Raw genomic sequence first — 24,217 nt, forward strand, 5'->3', positions numbered from 1 at the left:
CGAATTCCTAAGCTCTCCGATATATAATTCCTAAGTGACTCAAAACATTTTTCTAGACACAACTCGGCTGCTAAAAACGATCAAGCAATGGGGCTCCTAAGGTCGGGGAAGGCTCTGATTACCAACTTGTAACGCCCTCGATGCGGCTATAGCTCCCACGTGTCGAGGCACGACTTAGAGACATAACCGCATTGAAAGCAATGTCGCAAGTCAGGCAATCATTACAACATCCCATGTAATACATAATAAAAGGGGGAGATAACATAGTTGGCTTACACTCGCCACGTCACATCAGAGTACATAAATAACATCCATCAAACAAACACTCATGGCCCGACTACGGCGCCAAAATGGAAAAGAACCCAACATGCGACAAGGTCCTGAATCAAACCCCAACTAGGCACCACTACTGATCATTGGGAAAGGAAACATAATAACGCTGAGAGTCCTCGTCGAACTCCCACTTGAGCTCGTACTCGTCACCTGGAGCGGAATCACCTGGACCTGCATCTGGAATTATAGTATCTGTGAGCCACAGGGACTCAGCAATCTCGCACCCTCGCGATCAAGACTATTTAAGCTTATAGGAATGGATAAGGCAGATATATGTGGAGTTGCAGCAAGCGACTAGCACATGTGGTGGCTAACTTATTCGCAAAGGAGAGCGGGAAGAGAAGGCGAAGCACGAGCGAGAAGCTAAAGGAACATCCTGCGCAAGCATAACTCCAACACCGTGTCCGCTTCCCGGACTCCGCCGAGAAGAGGCCATCACGGCAACACACTCAGTTGATTCATTTTAATTAATTAAGGTTTAAGTTATCTACAATCGGGCATTAACAAATTCCCATCTGCCCATAACCACGGGCACGGCTTTCGAAAGTTCAATCCCTGCAGGGGAGTCCCAACTTAGCCCATGACAAGCTCTCGCGGTCAACGAAGGAATAGACCTCCTCCCAAGATGTTCCGATCAGACTCGGTATCTCGGTAACTCAAGACACTTCGACAGGTTAAAACAAGACCAGCAACACCGCCCGAATGTGCCGACAAATCCCGATAGGAGCTGCACATATCTCTTTCTCAGGGCACACTCAGATTGTCTTAGGTACGGGTAGGCCAGCCCAGAGTTGCCCCTGGTGGCCACCGGTAGCTGACAGGTGGACCAACACTCAGAGGAGCACTGGCCCGGGGGTTAAAATAAGATGACCCTTGAGTCTGCAGAACCCAAGGGAAAGAAAAGGCTACGTGGCAAATGGTAAAACCAAGGTTGGGCATTGCTGGAAAAGCTTTAATCAAGGCGAAATATCAAGGGGTTCCCATTATAACCCAACCGCGTAAGGAACGCAAAATCCGGGAACATAACACCGATATGACGGAAACTAGGGCGGCAAGAGTGGAACAAAACACTAGGCGAGAGGCCGAGCCTTCCACCCTTTACCAAGTATATAGATGCATTAAGATAACATAGCAATATAGTGATATCCCAACAAGTAAATAAATGTTCCAACAAGGAACGGCCTCCAATCTTCACCTGCAACTAGCAACGCTATAAGAAGGGGCTGAGCGAAGCGGTAACATAGCCAATCAAAGATTTGCTAGGACAAGGTGGGTTAGAGGTTCAACATGGCAATTGGGAGGCTGACAAGCAAAAGGTAGGCATTGTAGCATTGGCAAAGCAAAAGATCGAGCAAACTAGCATAGCAAAGATAGTAGTGATTTCGAGGGTATGATCATCTTGCCTGCACAGTTGTCAGAGTTGACTGGATCCTCACAAGCAAACTCAACGGGCTCCTCGGTAGCGAAATCGTCTCCCGGCTCTACCCAACAAGACAAACAAGCAACAAGGATACAATCAACCACGTGCAAGACCAAGCAATATGATGAAATGATGATATGCTATGCGGGATGCGATGCGGGATGCAAAATGCAAGATATGACAGGAAATGCATGAACCTGGCCTCAACTTGGAATTCCAAGGGTGCCACTGGATATAGGGGATGAAATCGCTTGAAAACGATATAAAGATCATTGGAATCGGAGTTACGGTTTGGAAATGGCAAGCGTTTTACGAAACGAACCGATCTGCGATATACAGCAAGTAGGCTCCTAAATGCAATGAAATGAACATGCTACAGCCACCAAACATGAAAACAAAAGACATGGAAGTGATGCACACAAGATTCTTAACAAAAGACTAGCACTGAGCCACGGCCAAATCATCCATTAAGAGGTTCAAACAAGCATGGAAAAAACGCAAATGCAAAATAGATTCCAGACTTAGTGAAATTAACACTAGCCTGAAATTTCAGATCACGAAGCCCTCTTCGGAGCAGCAAAACAACATGATACAAAACCTGAACATGACAAGTAAGAACATGGCATGGAGCTACTCACCAAGCTTAACAAAACACCCAAAGTGACCTGGGGCCAAAAGGGTTCACAAAATATATTAACGGGCACACGAACATAGCATAAAACACAATCAGTTTTCAGACTTAGTGAAAACTGAGACATGCTGAAATATAACTCACGAAGGCATGTAAACGAGCTCGATGCACTCACCATGGTGCAAGTCACAGCAAGGCAAGCATACATCCATGAACAAGGCAGAAAATACAAGCTAGACATGGCAAGAACAAACGCATAGCATACACGGATCAACTACAACAACGCCGGCAAAATCGCAAACGAGTTGACGATCTGCCCAGATTCACCACGAAGCAAAAGTTGAGCTCGATTGAGTCAACCTAGAGCACTCCATATATGCAAACAAAGACATGGATGCATAGATCATAACATAAATAACAAAACTCCCTTACTGATCATCCTCAAAAGAGGCATGGATCACTAGGAAACAAGCTGGACATATAGCATCATGAACTAAAATATCCCAGACTTAGTGAAAATCACTAAGTCCCTGAAATCAGCAATCTCAGGTACCTCTCTTCGCAAGCTTGCACAAGACAACACACACATCCTAAAAATGCATGGGTGGCACCTCTGGAAAGAAGACAAAATGCTTAACAATTCATCCCAAAGGAGCACAGGCATATCATGCACGGATTAAACATGGCAAAAATGACAAAAGTGCATGATGAACTAACGGATCTGCAATTTAACTCATGAAGCCTCCTTATAATAGCATTTTTGGCATCGATATGAACTCAAATGAAAATGATGCAATGGAATGAAATGATGTACATGTCGAGACGAAGATTTTGATATATCATATGTCCAAAACGGAGCTACGGATGCAACGTTACGGGCAGTCAAACATAGCACGAAAAACTAGGGTTAGGGGGAGAGAAGTCAACCTGAGATCCAGATCTGAATCCAAAACACTGTTCACGCCGGCGCGGGATTCGAGGTGCGCCGGGCTCTCGCCGGAGCTCACCGGAGGGAGACGCGAGGCGGCGCCGGGGAGGTCGGAGGAGGCCGGGCCGACCGGAGTCGGTCGCCGGAGTGGCGGGCGAGGGCGGCGGCGCCCTCGGCGGCGCGGGGCGGCGAGGAGGCCGGCGGCCGGAGCGGCGAGCGGTGGCGGGGCGCGGCGGCGCCGGCGGCCGGCAGGGAAGAGGACGGCGGCGGGGCGCGGGACGAAGGGCGGCGGCGGATCGGGCCTCGGGGGCCGGCGCTGGGCCTCGGGCCCGCGTCGGTGGCGGCGGCGAACTGGTCCCGCGGGGACACGTGGCGGCGGCGGGTTGGATGGCGGCGGCGGGCGGACGTTGTCCGGTCGGATCCGGACACGTCCGTCGGTGGCGGGGGTTGATCTGTTTTTTTTAGGAGGAGGACGGGGAGGAATCTGAGATCCGAATGGGGGGGTGTTTAAATAGGCATAAGTGGAGCTAGGAGAGTCCAAATGAGGTGCGGTTTTCGCCCACGCGATCGTGATCGAACGCTCTAGGACATGGAGCATAGTTTGGTGGGTTTTGGGCCAAATTGTAGGGGTGTTGGGCTGCAACACACACGAGGCCTTTTCGGTCCCTCGGTTAACCGTTGGAGCATCAAACGAAGTCCAAATGGTACGAAACTTGACAGGCGGTCTACCGGTAGTAAACCAAGGCCGCATGGCAAGTCTCGGTCCAATCCGGAAATGTTTAATCCCCACACACGAAAGAAAGCTAGAAATGACCACCGGAGGAGAATGAAGCGCCGGAATGCAAAACGGACAACGGGGAAAATGCTCGAATGCATGAGATGAACACGTGTGCAAATGCAATGCACATGATGACATGATATGAGATGCATGAAAACGAGAACAACACACGGAGACAAAGACCCGAACCCGAGAAATAAATATAACTTAACGCTGGAAACGGCAAGAGTTGGATACGAATATGGAAAGTGTATCTGGGGCGTTACATTAGCATCATAGACGGTACATAGACAGTTGTATCTCATCTGGAAAGCTACTAAAGCAGAAGGCGAATATTGAGCCTTCATTGATGTTGAAGGTCTTTGTAACTCTAGGCCAGTGCCTGTGGATGATTGACCGTCCATCCTTCGTCCTCTTCACGAACACTTCCATATTGAACCGTGGGTGTTGTATGAATACCTTCCTCGCCTCCTGACCATACAGGTGGTTTGAGAGGTAATCACCAGTGAATTGCTTTGGAAAGGCCTGAAAACAAGGATGTGAATAAATATCTTCACTATATTGGAAAAGGGGAAAAGGAATAAAAAAAGGCAAGGTATAATAGTTAGTACCATCCTGTAGTGAATTGATGTCTTCTTCATTGTGCAGAAAAAGATCTTGTTGTTTTTTATCGCTAATTTCTTTATCCTAACAATCTTTCTGTGTTTCTTGACTTGACTGATATTCATGGACAACTCATTTCCCCATATGCAAAAAGGGTCGAACAGTGGGTCAAAACCTCTGACAGCAGGACCTACATGTGCAAGACCAAATTGTTAAAAACCTTAATATTAGAATGGTTCCTGCAATTGCATAATAATGTGCTATTAGACAACGGACCATGCACATGCTAACCTTAATTGTAAACCTCAGTGCTTCCCATTGTTTCCCTGCAACACATATAAGGTAGTTAGTCATCAGGTTAAGTAAGGGTTCGCATGCTATCAGTAAAATATGTTGATGAAAAATAATCACATTGCAGATTCATCAGATTAATTGAAGCCACACGGAAAACCCATTTATCCAAACCAAGCATGATTAAGAACTAGGAAATATAGCACTTGTATATGTTTTTCATGTATTAAGTGCAGCCAAATTCGATTTATTCCTCACATGCACAACAATACAAAATTCTACCCACGACAATTGGACATCGGATTGCAGAATTGAACCAAGCAGTTAACTAAACACCACAACAAATGAACTAAACATTAACTGAGCACCACATTGCACAATATAACATACTCCTAATAGAAGATCAGACAATTAACCAAATAGTTAACTACAACCAATTGTAGCAATTGTATTTGTTTCTCATGTATCTACTACAGCCAAATTCAATTTATTCCTCACATGGTATACAATAACAGAATGCACCCACAATTTTGTAAAGATAAATTCGATTTATTTCTCACATGGAAGACAATACAAAATTGCAGCCTGAAGAATTGAACATCACATTTGCAGAATTGAACCAAACAGTTAACTGAAGATGACAACTAATTAACAAAACAGTTAATAAGTGAGCACCACACTGCACGACATATAGAACATATACACTAGAGAAACACATTGCATGGTAAAATTAGATAGGACAATTCACTAGAATTTGTGAAGGAAAGGCAGGAGCAGCACACACAACGGTTAAACCGAGCTTGCTTAACTGGCGTAGCTAGCGAATGGCAAGGTGCTCCTTCAAGATCTGGGGGTCGGCATGGATGGCAGCCATCGCGATCTCATCCGCGCGTGCGGCCATGATTTGCTTCTCCGCTGCCAAATGCTCCTTGAGGTCCTGGCTATACTGCGTGCACCATGGCTTAGGTCGGCGCTTATTTGGTGGAGGGGTCGGTGATTTGGGTGGAAGGTGTCGCGCTCGCGCTGGCGGTAGGGGCATGTGGGATGTGGAAGGAGGAGGAGGATGGGGGTCGGGTGTGGATTGCCTGCCTGGATAGGCGAGGCCGAGGAGCGTGAAGGAGGGTCGCCGACGAGGAGGCGTCGGTGCTGCAAGCAAGGAGTGAAGGTTTCAACTTGGAAAGGATGGCGGAAAGAGGGGAAATGTGGCTTTTGGTAAGGGGGCGGGGGCGGGGAGGTCGATATTTCTGCGGAAGCCGAAAATCTAGAATCGCTTCAGCCAAAAAACTGGGGCGCAAAGTTTCATCAGACACGGTCCCTTATTCAGAACTGTGTACGATATGTGAACATCACAAACGATTCAAATAGCTTAACCCATGTGTGTTGAGTTTGAACGTCAAAAATTTTGGTTTGAATTTCGCTGGTTACAATGGTCATCCACGTCATTGCATAATTTGGGTACACAAAGGAGACTAACTGTGTGCGATCTACTTGGTTTATAGTACTATACGCCGACGGTGCTCCAAGATATTTTGTGCTGCATCTCACACGGTTGGTGATAATAAACTGTGTGCGATCTACTTGATTTATCCTCTTGATCATTTGAATTATGTAATGGGGTCACAGCTACAAAGGATGGTGTCTGAATTGTTAGAACTTTTATCTATAGTGAACATGCAACTATAGGTGTGTCGTCAACAAAATTGGAATTATTCAAGGTTCGTTTGTACATTTTTATACATTAATTGGGTTCTCCAGGCATTTTATGCACGTAATTCAAATTTGAACAACATGCACATGCTCCAGTGCATATAAACTTATTGAAAAATCAAATATGTGTCCTTGGTTGCATGCTTAGGTCCCATGCAAGAAATTGGAATGAATTTCAAACACCCTACCACCGTCCTTCGGCCGCAAACATTGAGATACCTGGTTTTTAAATTCTAGTATATCCAAAACTCATCTGAAATTCATGAAACTTGGCATGATATCATGTAGCGGCATCAACATGCCGTGGTAAAATTTTTGTCCCATTTGGGGCAGGTTTGGGTATAAGCTTCTCACAAACCAGAGCTTCTCACAACAAGCGTGATGGTTTCGGTAGGGAACGTGCCACCTTTGGGGACGAAACGATATCCGATGCCTCTTATTACTTTCAAAATTTTTCTAGTGTAAACATATAATAACAAGAGTGTTGTGTTCAATTTTGGAAATTTTCAGGGTTCGTTTGGACATTTTTATGCATTAACTGAGTTTTCAATGCATTTATCTGCATAATTCAAATTTGAACTACATGCACATGCTCCAGTGCATATAAATTGGTTGAAAAATCAAATTTTTGTCCTTGGGTGCATGATTAGGTCCCATGCAAGAAATGGGAATGAATTTCAAACACCAGGGCACCGTTGATTGCCGGCAAAACATTGAGATGCCTGGTTTTTAAATTCTAGTAAATCCAAAACTCGTCTAAAATTCATGAAACTTGGCATGCTATCATGGAGCGGCGTCAACACGCCGTGGTACAAATTTTGTCCCATTTGGGGCAGGTTTGGGCATATGCTTCTCACAAACCAGAGCTTCTCACAACAAGCATGATGGTTTTCGATAGAGAACGTCCCACCTTTGGGGACGAAACGATATCCATTGCCTCTTATTGCTTTCAATTTTTTTTCTCATGTCAAGTAGAACAATAGGAGTGTTGTGTGTATTTTTGTGATTTTTCGGGGTTCGTTTGGACATTTTTATGCATTAACTGAGTTTTCAATGCATTTATGTGCATAATTTAAATTTTAACTACATGCACATGATCCAGTGCATATAAATTGGTTGAAAAATCAAACATGTGTCCTTGGGTGCATGCTTAGGTTCCATGCAAGAAATGGGAATGAATTTCAAACACCAGGGCCCTGTTGATTGCCGGCAAAACATTGAGATGCCTGGTTTTTAAATTCTAGTAAATCCAAAACTCGTCTGAAATTCATGAAACTTGGCATGCTATCATGGAGTGGCATCAACATGCCATGGTACAAACTTTGTCCCATTTGGGGCAGGTTCCGGTACATGCTTCTCACAAACCGGAGCTTCTCACAACAAGCATGATGGTTTTCGGTAGGAAACGTCCCACCTTTGGGGACGAAACGATATCCATTGCCTTTATTGCTTTCAAATTTTTTTCTCGTGTCAACATAGAACAACAGAAGTGTTGTGTGAATTTTTGTGATTTTTGAGGGTTCGTTTGGACATTTTTATGCATTTACTGACTTTTCAATGCATTTATGTGCATAATTCAAATTTGAACTACTTGCACATGCTCCAGTGCATATAAATTGGTTGAAAAATCAAATCTGTGTGCTTGGGTGCATGCTTAGGTCCCATGCAAGAAATGGGAATGAATGTCAAACACCATGGCACCGTTGATTCTCGGCAAAACATTGAGGTGCCTGGTTTTTAAATTCTAGTAAATCCAAAACTCGTCTGAAATTCATGAAACTTGGCATGCTATCATGGAGTGGCATCAACATGACGTGGTACAAATTTTGTCCCATTTAGGGCAGGTTTTGGTATATGTTTCTCACAACAAGCATGATGGTTTTCAGTAGGGAACATCCCACCTTTGGGGACGAAACGATATCCATTGCCTCTTATTGCTTTTAATTTTTTTTCTCGTGTCAATATAGAACAACAGGAGTGTTGTGTGAATTTTTGTGATTTTTCGGGGTTCATTTGGACATTTTTATGCATTAACTGAGTTTTCAATGCATTTATGTGCATAATTCAAATTTGAACTACTTGCACATGCTCCAGTGCATATAAATTGGTTGAAAAATCAAATATATGTTCTTAGGTGCATGCTTAGGTCCCATGCAAGAAATGGGAATGAATTTCAAACACCAGGGCACCGTTGATTGCCGGCAAAACATCGAGATGCCTGGTTTTTAAATTCTAGTAAATCCAAAATTCTGGTAACCATTCACGTGACGCCACGTGTCTTAGTTTTAATGGTTGTAGGAGGTGCCGTGCGGACAGCTGCTTGACCTTGACTGAACAGGAGGCGTGCAAGCGCCGTCCGGTGCGCAGGCTGACCGAGAGGCATGCAAGCTGTCCTCGAGTGCGCAGGCTCACCGGGAAGCATGCGAGCTGTAGGCTGCGCAGGCTCACTGGGAAGCGAACCCTTTGACTTCCATGGTCGCCCGCCATGCTCACATCGTCTCCATTAATGGCGCCCAAGCCGCAGCTTAATTCGTTTTTTAAATATAAAACACTCATCACAAACGTTTTAGTTCGAACACCCATATGCAAACCGACAGCTTCCCCAGGAAGCCAAGAGAAAATGTGTCGAGCAGGATTTCTGCAGCTCTTGATTGTAAACGATTTAGATAGAACACCCGTATGCAAAGTGAGAGCAGCGCGGGATTTGTTCATCCCTTCATAAACCGGAGGGTTTAGTCCGTAGGACAACAACAATCATACCATAGGCTAGCTCCTAGGGTTTAGCCTCTACGATCTCGTGGTAGATCAACTCTTGTAATGCTCATATCATCAAGATCAATCAAGCAGGAAGTAGGGTATTACCTCCATTGAGAGGGCCCAAACCTAGGTAAACTTCGTGTCCCCCGCCTCATGTTACCATCCGCCTTAGACGCACAGTTCGGGACCCCCTATCCGAGATCCGCCGGTTTTGACACCGACACCGAAGACTAACGACGGAGAACAATTCAGAGTGGCTGAGAAGTGTCCTCGACTTGAAGACAGGTTAATGGGCTACCCATGGTGTCCTAGATATGGGGGTGCTAACCACTTCGGATTCCAGACGTATGGGCTGGGACGAGGCTCCCCAAAATCAACCAATCCGTGGGCCACATTCGCACCCCTAGGAAAATCAATGTGGAATATTCCGAAGACTTGGCACACACTCCAATACTTAGAGGCGATCTTCAGTAGGATTACCTATAAATGTAAGCGACCTATGTGTAACCCTAGATATCCCTCTATATAAACCGAGGGGTGTAGACCCTAGACACCAATACATATACATACGATCTAGTGGTAGATCAATATGTATTCTGTACCCCTTAGTAAATAGAGTAGAATCAAAGCAGAACGTAGTGTGTTATCTCTTAAAGAGATCGCAAACATGCGTAAAATTTCGTGTCCCTGTTACCCTCATGCCAAGCCTAATAGCTCAGGACTCCCTATCCGAGATGTGCCGAATTTGACTCCATCACTAGAACAAGGAAGGGTATCGCAAGCGTATGCGCTGTGTCCACGCCGACTCAATCCTAGGCTAAATTTAGGTAAAAAATAACAGATCGCATAAAAAACACTATCTCGTTTGTATCGTCACATTGGTCTGTGTTTCTATGTGCGCGAGGGACGCTAGCGAGTGGGGTGGCATTGGAGTTGGCCTTTGAGATGCTCAGAGCATCTCCGGCCGTTGAGCCCTCCAGGAGGCATTTTTCGTCGCTTGGGGGCTGCCAGCGAGAATTTCGGCCTGGGGAAGACAAAATCTCCAATCGTTTTCACCCCCAAGCGAGTCCTCGCCTCTGCTGGCCGCTGCTGCCCCTGCCCGCTATGGCCGCCGCTGCTCGCGCCCGCGCCTTGTAACACCCTGGATGTAATTTACCTTATATGTACTCCAACTCTTGCCGTTTCCGGCACTAAGTTATTTTATTTTCTCGTTGTCGGGTTTTTGTCTCCGTGTGTTGTTGTCTTTGTCATGCATCTCATATCATGTCATCATGTGCATTGCATTTTCATACGTGTTCGTCTCATGCATCCGAGCATTTTCCCCGTTGTCCGTTTTGCATTCCGGCGCTCCTATGTCCTCCGATGCCCCTTTCTACCTCTTTTCGTGTGTGGGCGTTAAACATTTACGGATTGGACCGAGACTTGTCATGCGGCCTTGGTTTACTACCGGTAGACCGCCTGTCAAGTTTCGTGCCATTTGGACTTCGTTTGATACTCCTACGGTTAACCGAGGGACCGAAAAGGCCTCGTTTGTGTTGCAGCCCAACACCCTTCCAATTTGGCGCAAAACCCACCTAAACCCTCTCCATTGTCTAGAGCGTTCGATCATGATCGCGTGGCCGAAAACCGCACTCCATTTGGACATTTCTAGCTCCCTCTACCTCTATATATAGCCCCTCCTCCGAAATTTCCGCAGTCCAAACCCTAGCCCCCTCCTCCTCCAGCCGCCGGACGAATTCCGGACGGCCGGAAACGTCCATTTTATCCCTCCGCCGCCACGTTTCACGACGCGGTTGGCCCGGCCGCATCTCCCCCGCCGCCGGCCCAGGAAGCCCGAGCGCGGCCCTCCCGGCCCGCGTCCTCGCCCGCGCCGCCCGGTGCTGCCTCCCTGCCGAGCGCCGCCCGCCCTCGCCGCACTTTGCCTTCGCCTGCCACGGCCGCCATCCGGCGCCGCCGCCTCCGCCGACGACGCCCGCCACCGTTTGCCGCTTCGGCCGGCGCCCGCAACTCCGTCGCACGCCGCCCTACTCCGGTGCCTCGCCGCCCCGCATCTCCTCTCCGACGCCGGCGCCGTCCAGCTAGTCCGGCGACCACGCCCCGGCCGGCCTCTTCTTCTCCGGCGACCTCGTCCAAGTCCGGCGACCTCGACGCCTCCGGTGAACAGTGCTCCAGCGAGATCCCGATCTGGATCTAGATCTGGGGTTGACTCTAACCCTAATTCTCAGTATATTTTTTGCATTCTTTCGCATGCCATAACTCTGCATCCGTAGCTCCGATTCGTGCGTATAGCATATGAAAATGTTCGTCTCGACGAGTACATCATTTCATCTCATTGCATCATTTCCATTTGATCTCATCTTGATGCCCTAAATGCTGTTGGAAGAGGGCTATGTGAGGAAAGTTGCAGATCTGTTTCACCAAATAGCATTTTGTCATTTTTGCCATGATTAATGTGTACATGCTATGATCCTGAGCTCTACATGTGTTTTGTTATATGCCATGTCATCTTTACAGGGGTGTTTGCCATGTATTTTTGTGATATTTGTGGTGACTAGCACAAGCTTGCAAAGTAGCGTAATCGTTGATGTTGTTTTCAGGGACTTAGAATTTCACTAAGTCCTTGTTCTGTTTTTGTTGTTATGCCATATGTTCATGTTGTTTCCTAGTGATCCGTGACTCTTTTGAGGATGATCAGTAAGGATGTTTTGTTAACATTGTGGTGCTCTATCCAATCCATGTCTTTGTTTGCATTTATGGAGCACCCTAGCTTGATTCAATCGAGCTCTACTTTTGCTATGAAATGATCCTGGCAGATTGTTGACATGTTTAGCGATTTTGCCGAGGATGTTGCTATTGATCCGTGCATGCTATGATGTCGTTCTTACCATGTCTAGCTTCTATGCCATGTATTCTTGATGGGTGTATGCTTAGTTTGTCATGCAATGCTCTGTAGTGAGTGCATCGAGCTCGTAAACATGCCTACTCGTTAACTGTTTTGCATGCTCCAGTTTTTTACAAGTCTGAATCTGTTTATGTTTTTGCCATGTTCACATGCTTGCAATTGTATTTTCTGATCCCTTTTGGCTCAAGGTCACTAAGGGACTTTTGTTAAGTGCTTTGAGTAGCTTCATGCCATGCCTTGATTTGCCATGTTAAGTTCTTGTAGCATGTAGTTTTCATGCTCTAAAGTGTGCTTCCTGATGATAAATTCCAGACTTGTGTGAATTTCACTAAGTCTGAAACCTGTTATTATTTGCACTTTTGCCATGCTTGTTTGAACCCGTTAGTGGATGAATTAGCTGTAGCTCAGTGTTTATCTTTTGTCAAGCATCATTAGTGGATCCCTGACATTATTTTGTTGTCATGTTTGAGTGCTGTAGCATATTTATCTTGATGCATTTAGGTGGCTATTTGCTGATTATCGCAGACCGGTGCCATATTTGTTTTGCTTGCCATTTCCAAACCGTGCATCCGATTCTGGTGATCTTTATATCGATTTCAACCGAAATCAACTCCCCTTTCTAGTGGCACTCTTGGATTTCCAAGTTGAGGCCAGGTTCAATCATTCCTTGCCAAATCATGCATATGCATCACATATCGCATCCCGCATAGCATACCATGTTTGCATCATGTTGCTTGAGCATTGCACGTGGTTGGTTGTGTTCCTTTTGCTTGTTGTCTTGCTTTGGGTAGAGCCGGGAGACGAGTTCGTGAACGAGGAGACCGTTGAGTTCGCTTACGAGGATCAAGGCAACTCTGAGTACTTTGCAGGCAAGATGACCATACCCTTGAAATCACTTCTATCTTTGCTTGCTAGATGCTCGCTCTTTTGCTATGCCTATGCTACGATACCTACCACTTGCTTATCATGCCTCCCAAATTGCCATGTCAAACCTCTAACCCATCATGTCCTAGCAAACCGTTGTTTGGCTATGTTACCGCTTTGCTCAGCCCCTCTTATAGTGTTGCTAGTTGCAGGTGAAGTTTGGAGATCGTTCCTTATTGGAACATTCTTTATTGTTGGGACATCACAATATTATCTTGTTTATCTTATTGCACCTATATACTTGGTAAAGGGTGGAAGGCTTGGCCTTATGCCTAGTGTTTTGTTCCACTCTTGCCACCCTAATTTCCGTCATATAGGTGTTATGTTTCCGGATTTGCGTTCCTTACACGGTTGGGTTATAATGGGAACCCCTTGACAGTTCGCCTTAAATAAAACTCCTCCAGCAAGGCCCGACCTTGGTTTTACCATTCGCCACCTAGCCTTTTGCCTTGGGTTTCGCTGACTCAAGGGTCATCTTTATTTTAAACCCGCCGGGCCAGTGCTTCTCTAAGTGTTGGTCCAACCCAAAGCACCGTGCGGGGCCGTCCCTTGGCAACTTGGGTTACGTTGGCTCCCGTACGCTTAGCTTATCCGGTGTGCCCTGAGAACGGGATATGTGCAGCTCCTATCGGGATTTTTCGGCACAGCGGGTGGTCTTGCTGGACTTGTTTTACCATTGTCGAGGATGTCTTGTAACCGGGATGCCGAGTCTGATCGGATTGTCTTGGGAGAAGGATTATCCTTCGTTGACTGTGAGAGCTTGTGATGGGCTAAGTTGGGACTCCCCTGCAGGGTTTTGAACTTTCGAAAGTCGTGCCCGCGGTTATGGGCAGATGGGAATTTGTTATTGTCCGGTTGTAGATAACATGAAACTTAACTTAATTAAAACACACCAACCACGCGTGTAATCATGATGGTCTCTTCTCGGCGGAGTCCGGGAAGTGAACACGGTGTTGGAGTAATGCTTGATGTAGGTTGTTTTAGGATCACTTCTTGATCATAGTTGTTCGACCGTGTTTTTGCCTTCTCTTCTCGCTCTCTTTTGCGAATAGGTTAGCCACCATATATGCTAGTCGCTTGCTCCAGCTCCACATCATACCTTTGCCTTACCTATAAGCTTAAATAGTCTTGATCGCGAGGGTGCGAGATTGCTGACTCCCCGTGACTCATAGATTTCCTTCCTAAACCAGATGCAGGGACCGATGATACCGCTCCATACGATGTGCTTGAGCTCAAGTGGGAGTTCGATGAAGACTCTCGCCGTTACTACGTGTCTTTTCAAGATGATCAATAGTGGTGCCCAGTTGGGGCGATCGGGGACTTTGTCGCATGTGGGGGTTGATCTTTATTTTGGTATCGTAGTCGGACCATGAGTGTATTGGATGTTTGTAATGTTATTCATGTATTTGTGTGACGTGGCGAGTGTAAGCCAGCTATGTATCTTTTCCCCTTTATTTATTTACATGGGTTGTTGTGAAGATTACCTTGCTTGCGACATAGCTTTCAATGCGGTTATGCCTCTAAGTCGTGCTTCGACACGTAGGAGATATAGCCGCATCGAGGGCGTTACACGCCTGCTGCTCGCTACCCGCGCCTGGCCGCTGCTACTCGCGCCCGTGGCCGCGCCCGCACCTGGCCCTGCTCGCGCCTGGTCGCGCACGCCCGTGGCTACTGCTCCCGTGGCCGTGTCCACGCCTGATCGCGCGCGCCCGTGGCCGCTGCTCCCGTGGCCGCGCCCGCGCCTGGCCACGCCCGCGCCTGGCCGCGCCCACTACTAGACTGCTAGAGCTAGTTGTTGCCGATCTTCAGGCCGCGAGCGCGCAACAAGTGTGGTCATGCACGGGGTAAAGAGCACCGGATCACCACCACCTCGTAGCAGCAATGGGTTGGCGAGGAGATGGGCGGTGACGTGGACACCCACGGGCACCGGCGCGTCGCTGTCGCTCAACATGCCCGCCTCCGCGCCGAGCATCCATCGCTAGGACTCCACGGCGCTCCTCCTTGAGTTTGTGCTCGCCAAGCTCGGCGCCATCCACAGCGATACGCCGGTGGTCCAGGACTTCAATGGCTGGCCCGAGGAGCCCACGGGCAAGCTCAAGATGCGCCCGCGCCTGGCCGCCGCCGCCGAGGACAGAGAGGAGGAGGAGGATGAAGGGGGGCGCCCGACACGCCACGCCCGGCCTCCCGCCCTGGCCGCCGCGGGCCGGCGCGCCCGTGCCGCCTTGGCCGCCACCAGTCGTGCCCGTGCGAGGGGCCGGTGCCGCCCGTGCGTGGCTCGTCGTGGCTGGGGCAGCCTGTGGCTGGCGCGCTCGGGGCCTCCTCCGCCGAGTCCTTCACACTGGCCAAGACGGGGCGACACGAACGAGGACGGCGGGTTCCGGCGTTGCTGGAGCTGCAGGAGAGAGGCCATGCACGTGGTGGTCCTGTGAGGAAAATAAGGAGAGAGAGTAAGGAGAGAGGTTGACGTGTGGGGCTTTTGCATGAAAAAAGAGTGCCGGCGCTCCCAGCTGCTCCACAGCTTTCTGGGTTTAGGTTGAGATCGTCGGGCGTAAATTTGGCTAAATCTGACGCTATTTCAGGGTCTAGGAGCTGACTGGGCGAAAAAATGCATGCCAACAATGAAAAAGGCCTCCTGGAGGGGCTTTGGGGGGACGGCTGGAGATGCTGTGAGACACACCCCTTTGCACCATAAACTCTTCACCCGAAAAAAGAGCAAACTGAACCCTCGAAAAAGAAAAGCCATTTGTCCCATTTCCCCCAAAACCATGAACTTCTCCGTCGGCGCCGGCGGTAGTGGAGACGGCGGAGGCGAGGGCGGGAGGGTGCAAGCGGAGCGGTGGCTGGAGATTGCGGCGAAGCTTCTCGCCGCGCGCGACATCGTCGGCTGCAAGCGCTTCGCCGAGCGCGCGGTGGAGGCGGATCCGCTTCTCCCCGGCGCCGACGAACTCCTCGCCGTCGCTGACGTTCTCCTCGCCTCCCAGGTGATGCTCTATACCGGAGAGCCTGACCCATTCGCCGTCCTCCAGGTGCCCTCCAAAACCACCGACCACGGCGCCATCTCCCGCGCCTTCCGCCGCCTCGCGCTCCTCCTCCAATCCAGCAACCCCCACCCCGGTGCGGATGTAGCCCTCCGCATCGTCAACGACGCCTACGAACTCCTCTCTGATCCATCACGCCGGCCACTGCGTTCTGCACCTACCAACATCCCTTCTGGTGCTCCCTCTCAACCAGCCGCTGCTGCCGCTCCGGAAGCTGAGGCGGCGGACTTCTGGACTGCGTGCCCGTTCTGCTGCTACGTCCATCAGTACCCGCGCGAGCTAGTTGGCCGCGCGCTCAAGTGCCCAAACGAGTCTTGCCGACGGGGGTTTGTGGCTGTTGAGATCCCTACACAGCCGACCATCGTGCCGGGCACCGAGATGTACCACTGTGCTTGGGGGTTCTTCCCCCTTGGTTTCCCCAACTCGGCGGATCTGGGTGGCAACTGGAAGCCATTTTACAAGGTCTTCCCTTGGAACAATGCGCCAAGTGGTGGGGGTGCCATTGGTAGGAACTATAGTAACCATGGTGGAGGCAGCAATGACCGGCAGCCGCAGAATGGGAGTGCTCGTGGTGGATCATCCAGAGGTAGGGTCAAGAAGACAACTGCTCGCAAGAAGGTTGGGGCGGGGCCCAAGAGGCGTTCTTTTGGGGGTGGTGTGGAGAGCGGCATTGATGCATCGATGCTTGGACATGATGGGTGGGCTGAGGGTGAGGGTGAGGAGGGTGAAGGTGGACAGCGGGAGGAGGTAAGAGGGATTAACATAAATGAGGAGGCACAGGCTACAGATGGTACTGGCAGGGCAAATGTCACAGGAGTTGAGGACCTGGGCAGCTTCCATTTGGATGTTGATCCGACCGAGGATATACTAGGGAATCTGGGAAATTTACACAACTTGCCGTTCTTGAGGGTGGATAATCTTGGGAGGATGCTGTAATTGTTGCCGTTGCTTGTCATGGTGCTGAAGACCTGAAGTATTGTATGATTAGTTGGGTTGGAACAGATGCTCCAAGGACTGCCTTTACCTTGTTGTAGTTCTTGTTATTGTGCTATTATCTCATCTTGCAGTGGTAGTGTACTTTGTTGTAGTTTGCTAGCAATGGAGTCGTTTGATTCAGGCTGCCACAGAAGTACTCTGTGACTTTGTGGTATCTCCAAATTTGTCAGGATACGTGCTCTTGTCTTTGGCAGACAAACTTGTAGGTATTTCTTGTAATGGAAATAATGTTTCGTAGATCAAGTGTTGTTTGATTGGTTATGCATGTCATGCCACTTTGGTTCTTCAAAGGGTCCATGGTGACTCGAGAAGTTTCTAAGAGCAACTTATCAAGTAAGTGAAGCTGGCTCCTCTTGTTGAATACATAGACTTTTTTTTTTGCAAAGGCATATATTAGCTACGATAATGATTTACTTGGCAATACCAAGTTTGTCATTCTACTATGAAGTTGATAATTAAATGATTTTAATATGCTTAAATAGGATTTCATGCAGTAGGTAATTACCTCTATTCCTTATGCTATTTATTTTGGTTCATTATGATCACATAATTGTTATTAGGAAATATGGGATTAATTCATGTAATCAGTATGTGATCAAGTTTATTGTTACATAAGTTATGTACAAAAGGTGCATTGGCCGAAACCTATCGAACTACTAAGATGTCTTTACTCTCAACTTATCAAAATTCCATAATACTTGGTCTCTTACAAAATAGGCATCATAATCATCTAGTGTTACAGTGTTCGCCTTGTAATGGTTTGCATTTCATAGTACTGTTTTTTTGAAAAGGGGATTCCCCGGCCTCTGCATCAGAAAGATGCATATGGCCATCTTATTAACCAAATAAAGTAGTGCCAACATGGTTTTAAAGGTCTCCAAAAATAATAAAAAAACACAGAAAGCTCACACAGAGCCAATAAAGGCCAGAAACACCAACTAGACAAGAAAAGACGCCACAACCGGATGGCTAAAACTAGATAGGAAAACTAATTGTCTATCCTATTACATGACCGCCATCCAAACCGGTTGAAGATATCCCGAGCTACCATCTCCCAGCGGAAAGACCCAGTAACCAAATGCTCCCTGGCCTCCGTCTGGGTGAGTAGCGACCATGAACGGATCAGAGCCGTAGTTCGGAATATGACCTGCAAAAATGTATACATGATATTCTGTTAAAAACCAAATCATTTCTGCAAGTTCAGATAGTCCACAGCAAAGCACAAACTCCAACCCGAATATGTCTCGCTAAGTCAGGCTCAATCCCATTAAGCCATGTCCCAAATAACGCATTAACAGAATACGGTGGATTGATATTAAAAGCAATGTGGACCGTCTGCCAAAGTACTTTGGCCAACGGGCAATCAAAAAAGAGGTGTTTGATAGTCTCATCCCGATCGCAAAAACTACACCTAGTAGGTCCTGTCCAATTACGCTTTATCAAGTTGTCCTTAGTTAAAATAACTTGTTTGTGGACAAACCACATAAACACTTTTATTTTCAAAGGAAATTTGACATCCCAAACATGCTTGGACGTAGGAATGGAGTTCGAATTAATAACATCAATATACATTGATTTAACCGTGAATACTCCAGACTTAGTCAATTTCCAGCGTAATTCATTGGGTTGTTGTGAAAGTTGGACCTCCATCAATCTCCTAACTAGACGGAGCCATTCTTCCCAACGATTGCCCGCTAGCGTTCGTCGGAACTGAATATTAAGGGGGGTAGATTGAAAGACCGATGCGACGAACACCTCACGTCGTTGAACATTTCATAGTACATTGCTGACCACAAAATGTTGTGCCTTAACTAGGATCTAGTAACTAGGCTATTGCTTCATGATCATTTAGACATGTATGATTTGGATTACTTTGATTTTATTCCACTTTCTATTAGACTCATGATCGTCTAGACTTGTATGATACAGATTTGTTCATTTTTTATTTCAGTATTTATGAGGTTGTCAAATTAGGTTTTATATTGAGATGGTGTAGTTAAGCCTTTGGGTAGTTACACATTCTTTTATCATTTAGACAAAATACTCATCGGGCGGGTATATCTACTTTCCTTAGACTCACATTCTGATTTGGCAATCAGATATTATTTCTTACATTTCTTTACGATGTCTTACAGTAAAGTACACACACATATATGGATAATTAAGTGAAATTTTTGCATGTGAAATAAAAAACAAGTTGCTGTTAAATATATTATGGAACTTTGTATTGAAATAATGTGCCACTGGTTTCAGCTTTTTGTTTTGTACAAAATGTCTTGCCTAGCATTTATCTTCTTTTAAATAGTGTCGTTGTTGTCAGTTTTTTTGTTTTGTACAAAGTGCTGCCAAGTTCTGATAGTTATGTGTGCATTTTATATTTGTGGGCAAGGTTGTCAGAATCGCGATTCCGTTGTACGATTCTACGACTTTACGATCTAAACTAACCCCTTTAATTCTACGATTTTGGTTCATAGAATCTACATTTTTACGATCCTGATAGTGAAGATTCTATGATTTGCGATCCTGTCATTGGAGCTCCGATCCGATTCAGAATCGCGATTCTGACAACCTTGTTTGTGGGTTCTTTTTCCTTTTATTGAAAATGATTACAGCATTGCATCCAATATCTACATGTTAAACAGATCTAGATGGCCTGATTTGACAATATTTCATGTAGATAAACATCTGCCTTTCCCAGACAGAAGTCAGCTGCCCCAAACACCCTTTGATACTTGTATCAGCTTTGGAGGGGATATCAGTAGTGTGTGGAACACATTTTATTTTTCTTATTCAATTTATGAAGCTGTTTACCCGCTGGCCTAAAATATGGGCAGCTTGTAAAACTCAGCAACTAGTTTGCCGAAAAAGGTGCTAACTTTAGCTATTGTACTTGTTCGGCACCTGACAGCGAAAAGGCGGCCAAATGTGTCCGATCTGTATTGGCATAAAATCCGAGACATTGAGCATAAAAATATGGGGACTGATAGGCGCCGGTGCGCCGGCCTAACTTTTGGGCAGGTCCATCACCCACCGTCAGATTAGCATGCGTGTGACCGTTCGATCAAAGTCAACGCATCCCCTTTCACCCCAATCTTCTCCCCCCGCTTGTCTCTGCCACATCGCTGCACCGTCCGCCTCATTACGCACGCTCGTCCACCCATCCTGTAGGTCTTCGTGCCCCAACCCGCCGTCGCAGCTCCCTCGTCACCGCCATGGCCGTCCCTTCACTCGTTGTTGTAGGCATGCATCACCTTTTCCAACAAAAAAAAAGAACTCAGCAAAGAAATCCAGTCAAAAAATCCATCGGTGGTAGCAAAACAAAACATCGGTTCCAGCAAAACACACACATGCTTCCATGTTGTCGTCGCCGTAGTAGCAAAAAATTAGCCAGTTCCAACAAAAAATCTCAAGAACAGAAACTACCATGGTCAGGTTGAAGCAAAAAAAAGGCCGGTTCGAGCAAAAAATAATATGATTGAAGCAAAAAAAATCTCAGCAAAAATACTATAGTGTTCTTGAAGCAAAAAGAACATATGGTTCCAGCAAAAAAAGTGTGATTTCAGCAAAAATTAATACCGATTCCAGCACCTCCGATTAAGGTGGTCGTAGCTTTTTCCCTAGCCGGTTCCAGCACCTTAGAGTATGGACGCAACTTTTTTCATGGCCCAGTTGTAGCTTCTAAAACAGTTGTAGGAAAAAAAAGAGGGTTAAGGATGGGTGATGAAGGGGATGGACCGATGGAGTTCATATGGCTTCTGGGGAAAGAAATGGGATGGAGTTCATCCATGGCTGCCGAGGAGAGAAGGGGAAGGAGTCCCTCCATGGCTACTAGAGAGAGAAGGGGATGAAGTTCATCCATGGCTGCTGAGGGAAGAAGGGGAAGGGGTCTATCCATGGCTACTACAGAGAGATAAGGGGAAGGAGTTCATCCATGGACGCAGCTCCGCCGCTCGCATCGGCTCCGGCGCCGCTCAACCCGCCGGTGCTGGGATTTCAAGGACTTGGAGAGAGAACGGCGGCAAGGGACGAACTAGATAGGTCTTGCGGGGGGTGGGGATAAGGTTCCTGTGGATAGCGGTGGGTAAGCGGTCACATGGGCGTGCGTTGTGCGAGGAGGTGACCGACCCAGTTTTTTGACCGGCTGACTGATTACAAACGTTTCCCTAAAAATATCACGTAATTCGTCTTAGTCTGAGCTGCCTTTTCTTCAACCTCCGTGGCTAGTCGTCGTCTGGGGTATCAAAAAAGGGACTTCCTTATCTATCTAATATCTATATTGTCATCGTTTTAATATATTCTTTTCCATAAAACCTGTTTGGTAAACAGCACGACAGACTGTCTAGGAATAACTAGTCGAAGCCTCACTGCTCAAAGATCAGCACCTGACAGCGAAAAGGCGGCCAAATGTGTCCGATCTGTGTTGGCATAAAATCCGAGACATTTGAGTATAAAAATATCACCTAATTCGTCTTAGGCTGAGCTGCCTTTTCTTCAACCTCCGTGGCTAGTCGAAGAACAGTTTTTTATGTCGGCATATAGAGATAATGCAATGCAATGCCGTTGTTGCATACTGCTGAAATTTGGAGGAACGCTCACCATGAATATTTTTTCTCGAAACATGAACCATTATTATCCATCAAATCTACGCATGCCGTTTTCTCCTCTCTTCACTACCTACTCACTAAACTCATTATTAAGTAGACCAACTGTCAAGTCCAATGGTCGACAAATAGTACTCGCTCTGTTCTTTTTTAGTCTACATATAATTTTTTTCAAAGTCAAAATATCTTTATTTTGACCAAACTTATAGAAAAAAGTATCAACATTTACAATACCGAATGAATATATTTAGATTCATTATGAAATGTAGTTTTTATATTATGTATATTTCATATTGTAGATGTTGATATTTTTTAATACAAATTTGGTCAAAATTTGTCAAGTTTGACTCGACACATTTTTTTTTGAAAAGGACGCTTTATTACTTGTAAGTTAAGCATTACATTTTTCACACAACACTGGAGCTGCCAATTCAATTTTCCACAGTTGAGCTATAAAATTTAAGTTTATTGCTCTATAATTCAAGTCCAGAGCTCAAGTCATACGTGTCCCAATTACGATAGGTATTTTCTTGTATTTTCTTTTCTCACTAACAACGAAGATATCTGGAGCACGCTACTCTTTGAACTAGATAATTCCTTGCGCGTTGCTGCGGGAATTTGTAGTAATAAACTTATCAAGAATAAAATTAAAATATATATGTGAATAATAAACCATCACATTCTAGTCATCCATAAACTTTAGCGGATCAGTGGTGGAGCCAACATCAAAACAATGGTGTACACAATCCCTAGAATTTTTAGATTTTGCTCATGTTTCCTAACTTCCTTATTGTTCTATATATCTGCATCATATACTTATGTACCAAAAAGGTCTGCAAAATAATGGTTATACATTTGTACACCCAAGCGGGTATGTAGCTTCGTCCATGTAGTGGATCTACTAGTAAATGGACATGGTTGGGTGGTATAGTGCCTTGTGGCCTTCTGACTTTGGTGTAGAAATTTGTTGCTTAAATACTAATAATAAAGGATTTGGATACATTCTATCTAAAATAAGTAATTCAAAAGACATGCTTTTTAGACAAATACCCAAAAGTATCTCTTCTAAATTGAGATGCCGCCTACCCAAAAAGCTAGGGTTCCTCTGCCCCCCCCCCCCCCCCCCCCCCCCCCCCGCCGGCGCCGGTTCGCCTCGTCTCCCGTGACCTTAGGGCCATGGGGCGGAGTGGATCCCGGCCCTTGCTGGTGGTGGTGGGGGGGGGGGAGGGGGAGGCTTCGTTTTTAGATATTTTTTCAAGGTTTGTTAGGGTTTGTGTCCTACTCAGGAAGGCGAACGGTGACGACTCCTTGAAGGTGGAATAAAGGTCTCCCGGCCTAGCCTCCGTTCCGGTTATGCGTCTAGCATCGTCGGTGGGCGTGTGGAGTTGTGTCTCCGGTGGATATGTCTTTGGTGGATTTGCTCGGATCTGTTCGCCGTTCGTCTTTGCTCATGTGTCTTCAGGTTGGATCCTTCTTATCTACACTCTTTATCGATGGTGGTTGCTGTTCTGGCGTGTTGATTCTATGGGGACTTAGCACGACGACTTTCCTACTGTCTACTACAAAAAGGTTTGTCCGGCTCCAGCAAGGGAGGGGTGATGACAGCGGTGCAGCATCGGCTCGCTTCAGTGCTTATAGTCGTCACTAGGTGGTCTACAGATCTGGATGTAATTTTTATTATTTCTAGTGTTCGTTGTACTATCATGATTGAAGATGAATAGATCGAAAGTTTATTCTCCAAGAAAAAAAATTGAGAGTATAAACTATCCAAAAGATATTGTTCATTCATGCAGATACATGCACCGGTGAATTGAGAGTGTTCTTGACCACAATTGAAGATCAATAATACTACACCTACGAAAGGTGCTACGTAGTCCTACTTAACCTTCCAATAAATTCCTTTCTCCCCCCGATTTTAACCGGTGTGGGCCCTAGCTGCTAATCCTGACCTAATTAACAAATCCCACATCAGCTTTTACGTAAGATCTGAACGTAAGCTTACATATGTCTAGCATTGCTCATTGAAGATAATTTAAGAAAGGAAAGCACTTCCTATCAGAAGTCTGATACGGAAGTTTTGTCAGACCGGCCCGATGTCCCTGATCCCCTACTATTCCCACGGTCTATATCTTTACCTACTAATAAAGAAAGCAGCGACTGCTTCTGGTTGTATGTCGTCGGCGTTTTTGCAAAAAAGTCCCTCTATTTCTTTGAAATAAACCCGCGGTCCCTGTTTAAGTGGCACTCTGGAAAAGGTTTTATTTTTATCTAAACACCCCCTCATTTGTTAAAAATTATGCCCATGGCC

At 46.4% G+C, this 24,217-nt stretch overlaps 1 protein-coding gene and 1 long non-coding RNA gene across 2 annotated transcripts; one reads left to right on the forward strand and one right to left on the reverse strand.

Moving 5' to 3' along the window:
* The first annotated feature begins 15,965 nt into the window (after positions 1-15,965).
* LOC125551653 lies at positions 15,966-17,569 on the forward strand. Its single transcript, XM_048714924.1, has one exon. It carries the CDS (start codon positions 16,040-16,042, stop codon positions 17,246-17,248), a length of 1,209 nt encoding a protein of 402 aa, XP_048570881.1. The 5' UTR covers positions 15,966-16,039; the 3' UTR covers positions 17,249-17,569.
* Positions 17,570-19,891: 2,322 nt separating this feature from the next.
* On the reverse strand, positions 19,892-21,444 carry LOC125553846. Its single transcript, XR_007304229.1, has 2 exons — positions 20,885-21,444; positions 19,892-20,559 (listed from the first exon to the last, which is right to left on the reverse strand). It is a non-coding gene; the product is annotated as an uncharacterized LOC125553846 (long non-coding RNA).
* Positions 21,445-24,217: the final 2,773 nt, after the last annotated feature.

This window comes from Triticum urartu, chromosome 4, assembly GCF_003073215.2.
Source record: "Triticum urartu cultivar G1812 chromosome 4, Tu2.1, whole genome shotgun sequence".
NCBI lineage: Eukaryota > Viridiplantae > Streptophyta > Magnoliopsida > Poales > Poaceae > Triticum > Triticum urartu.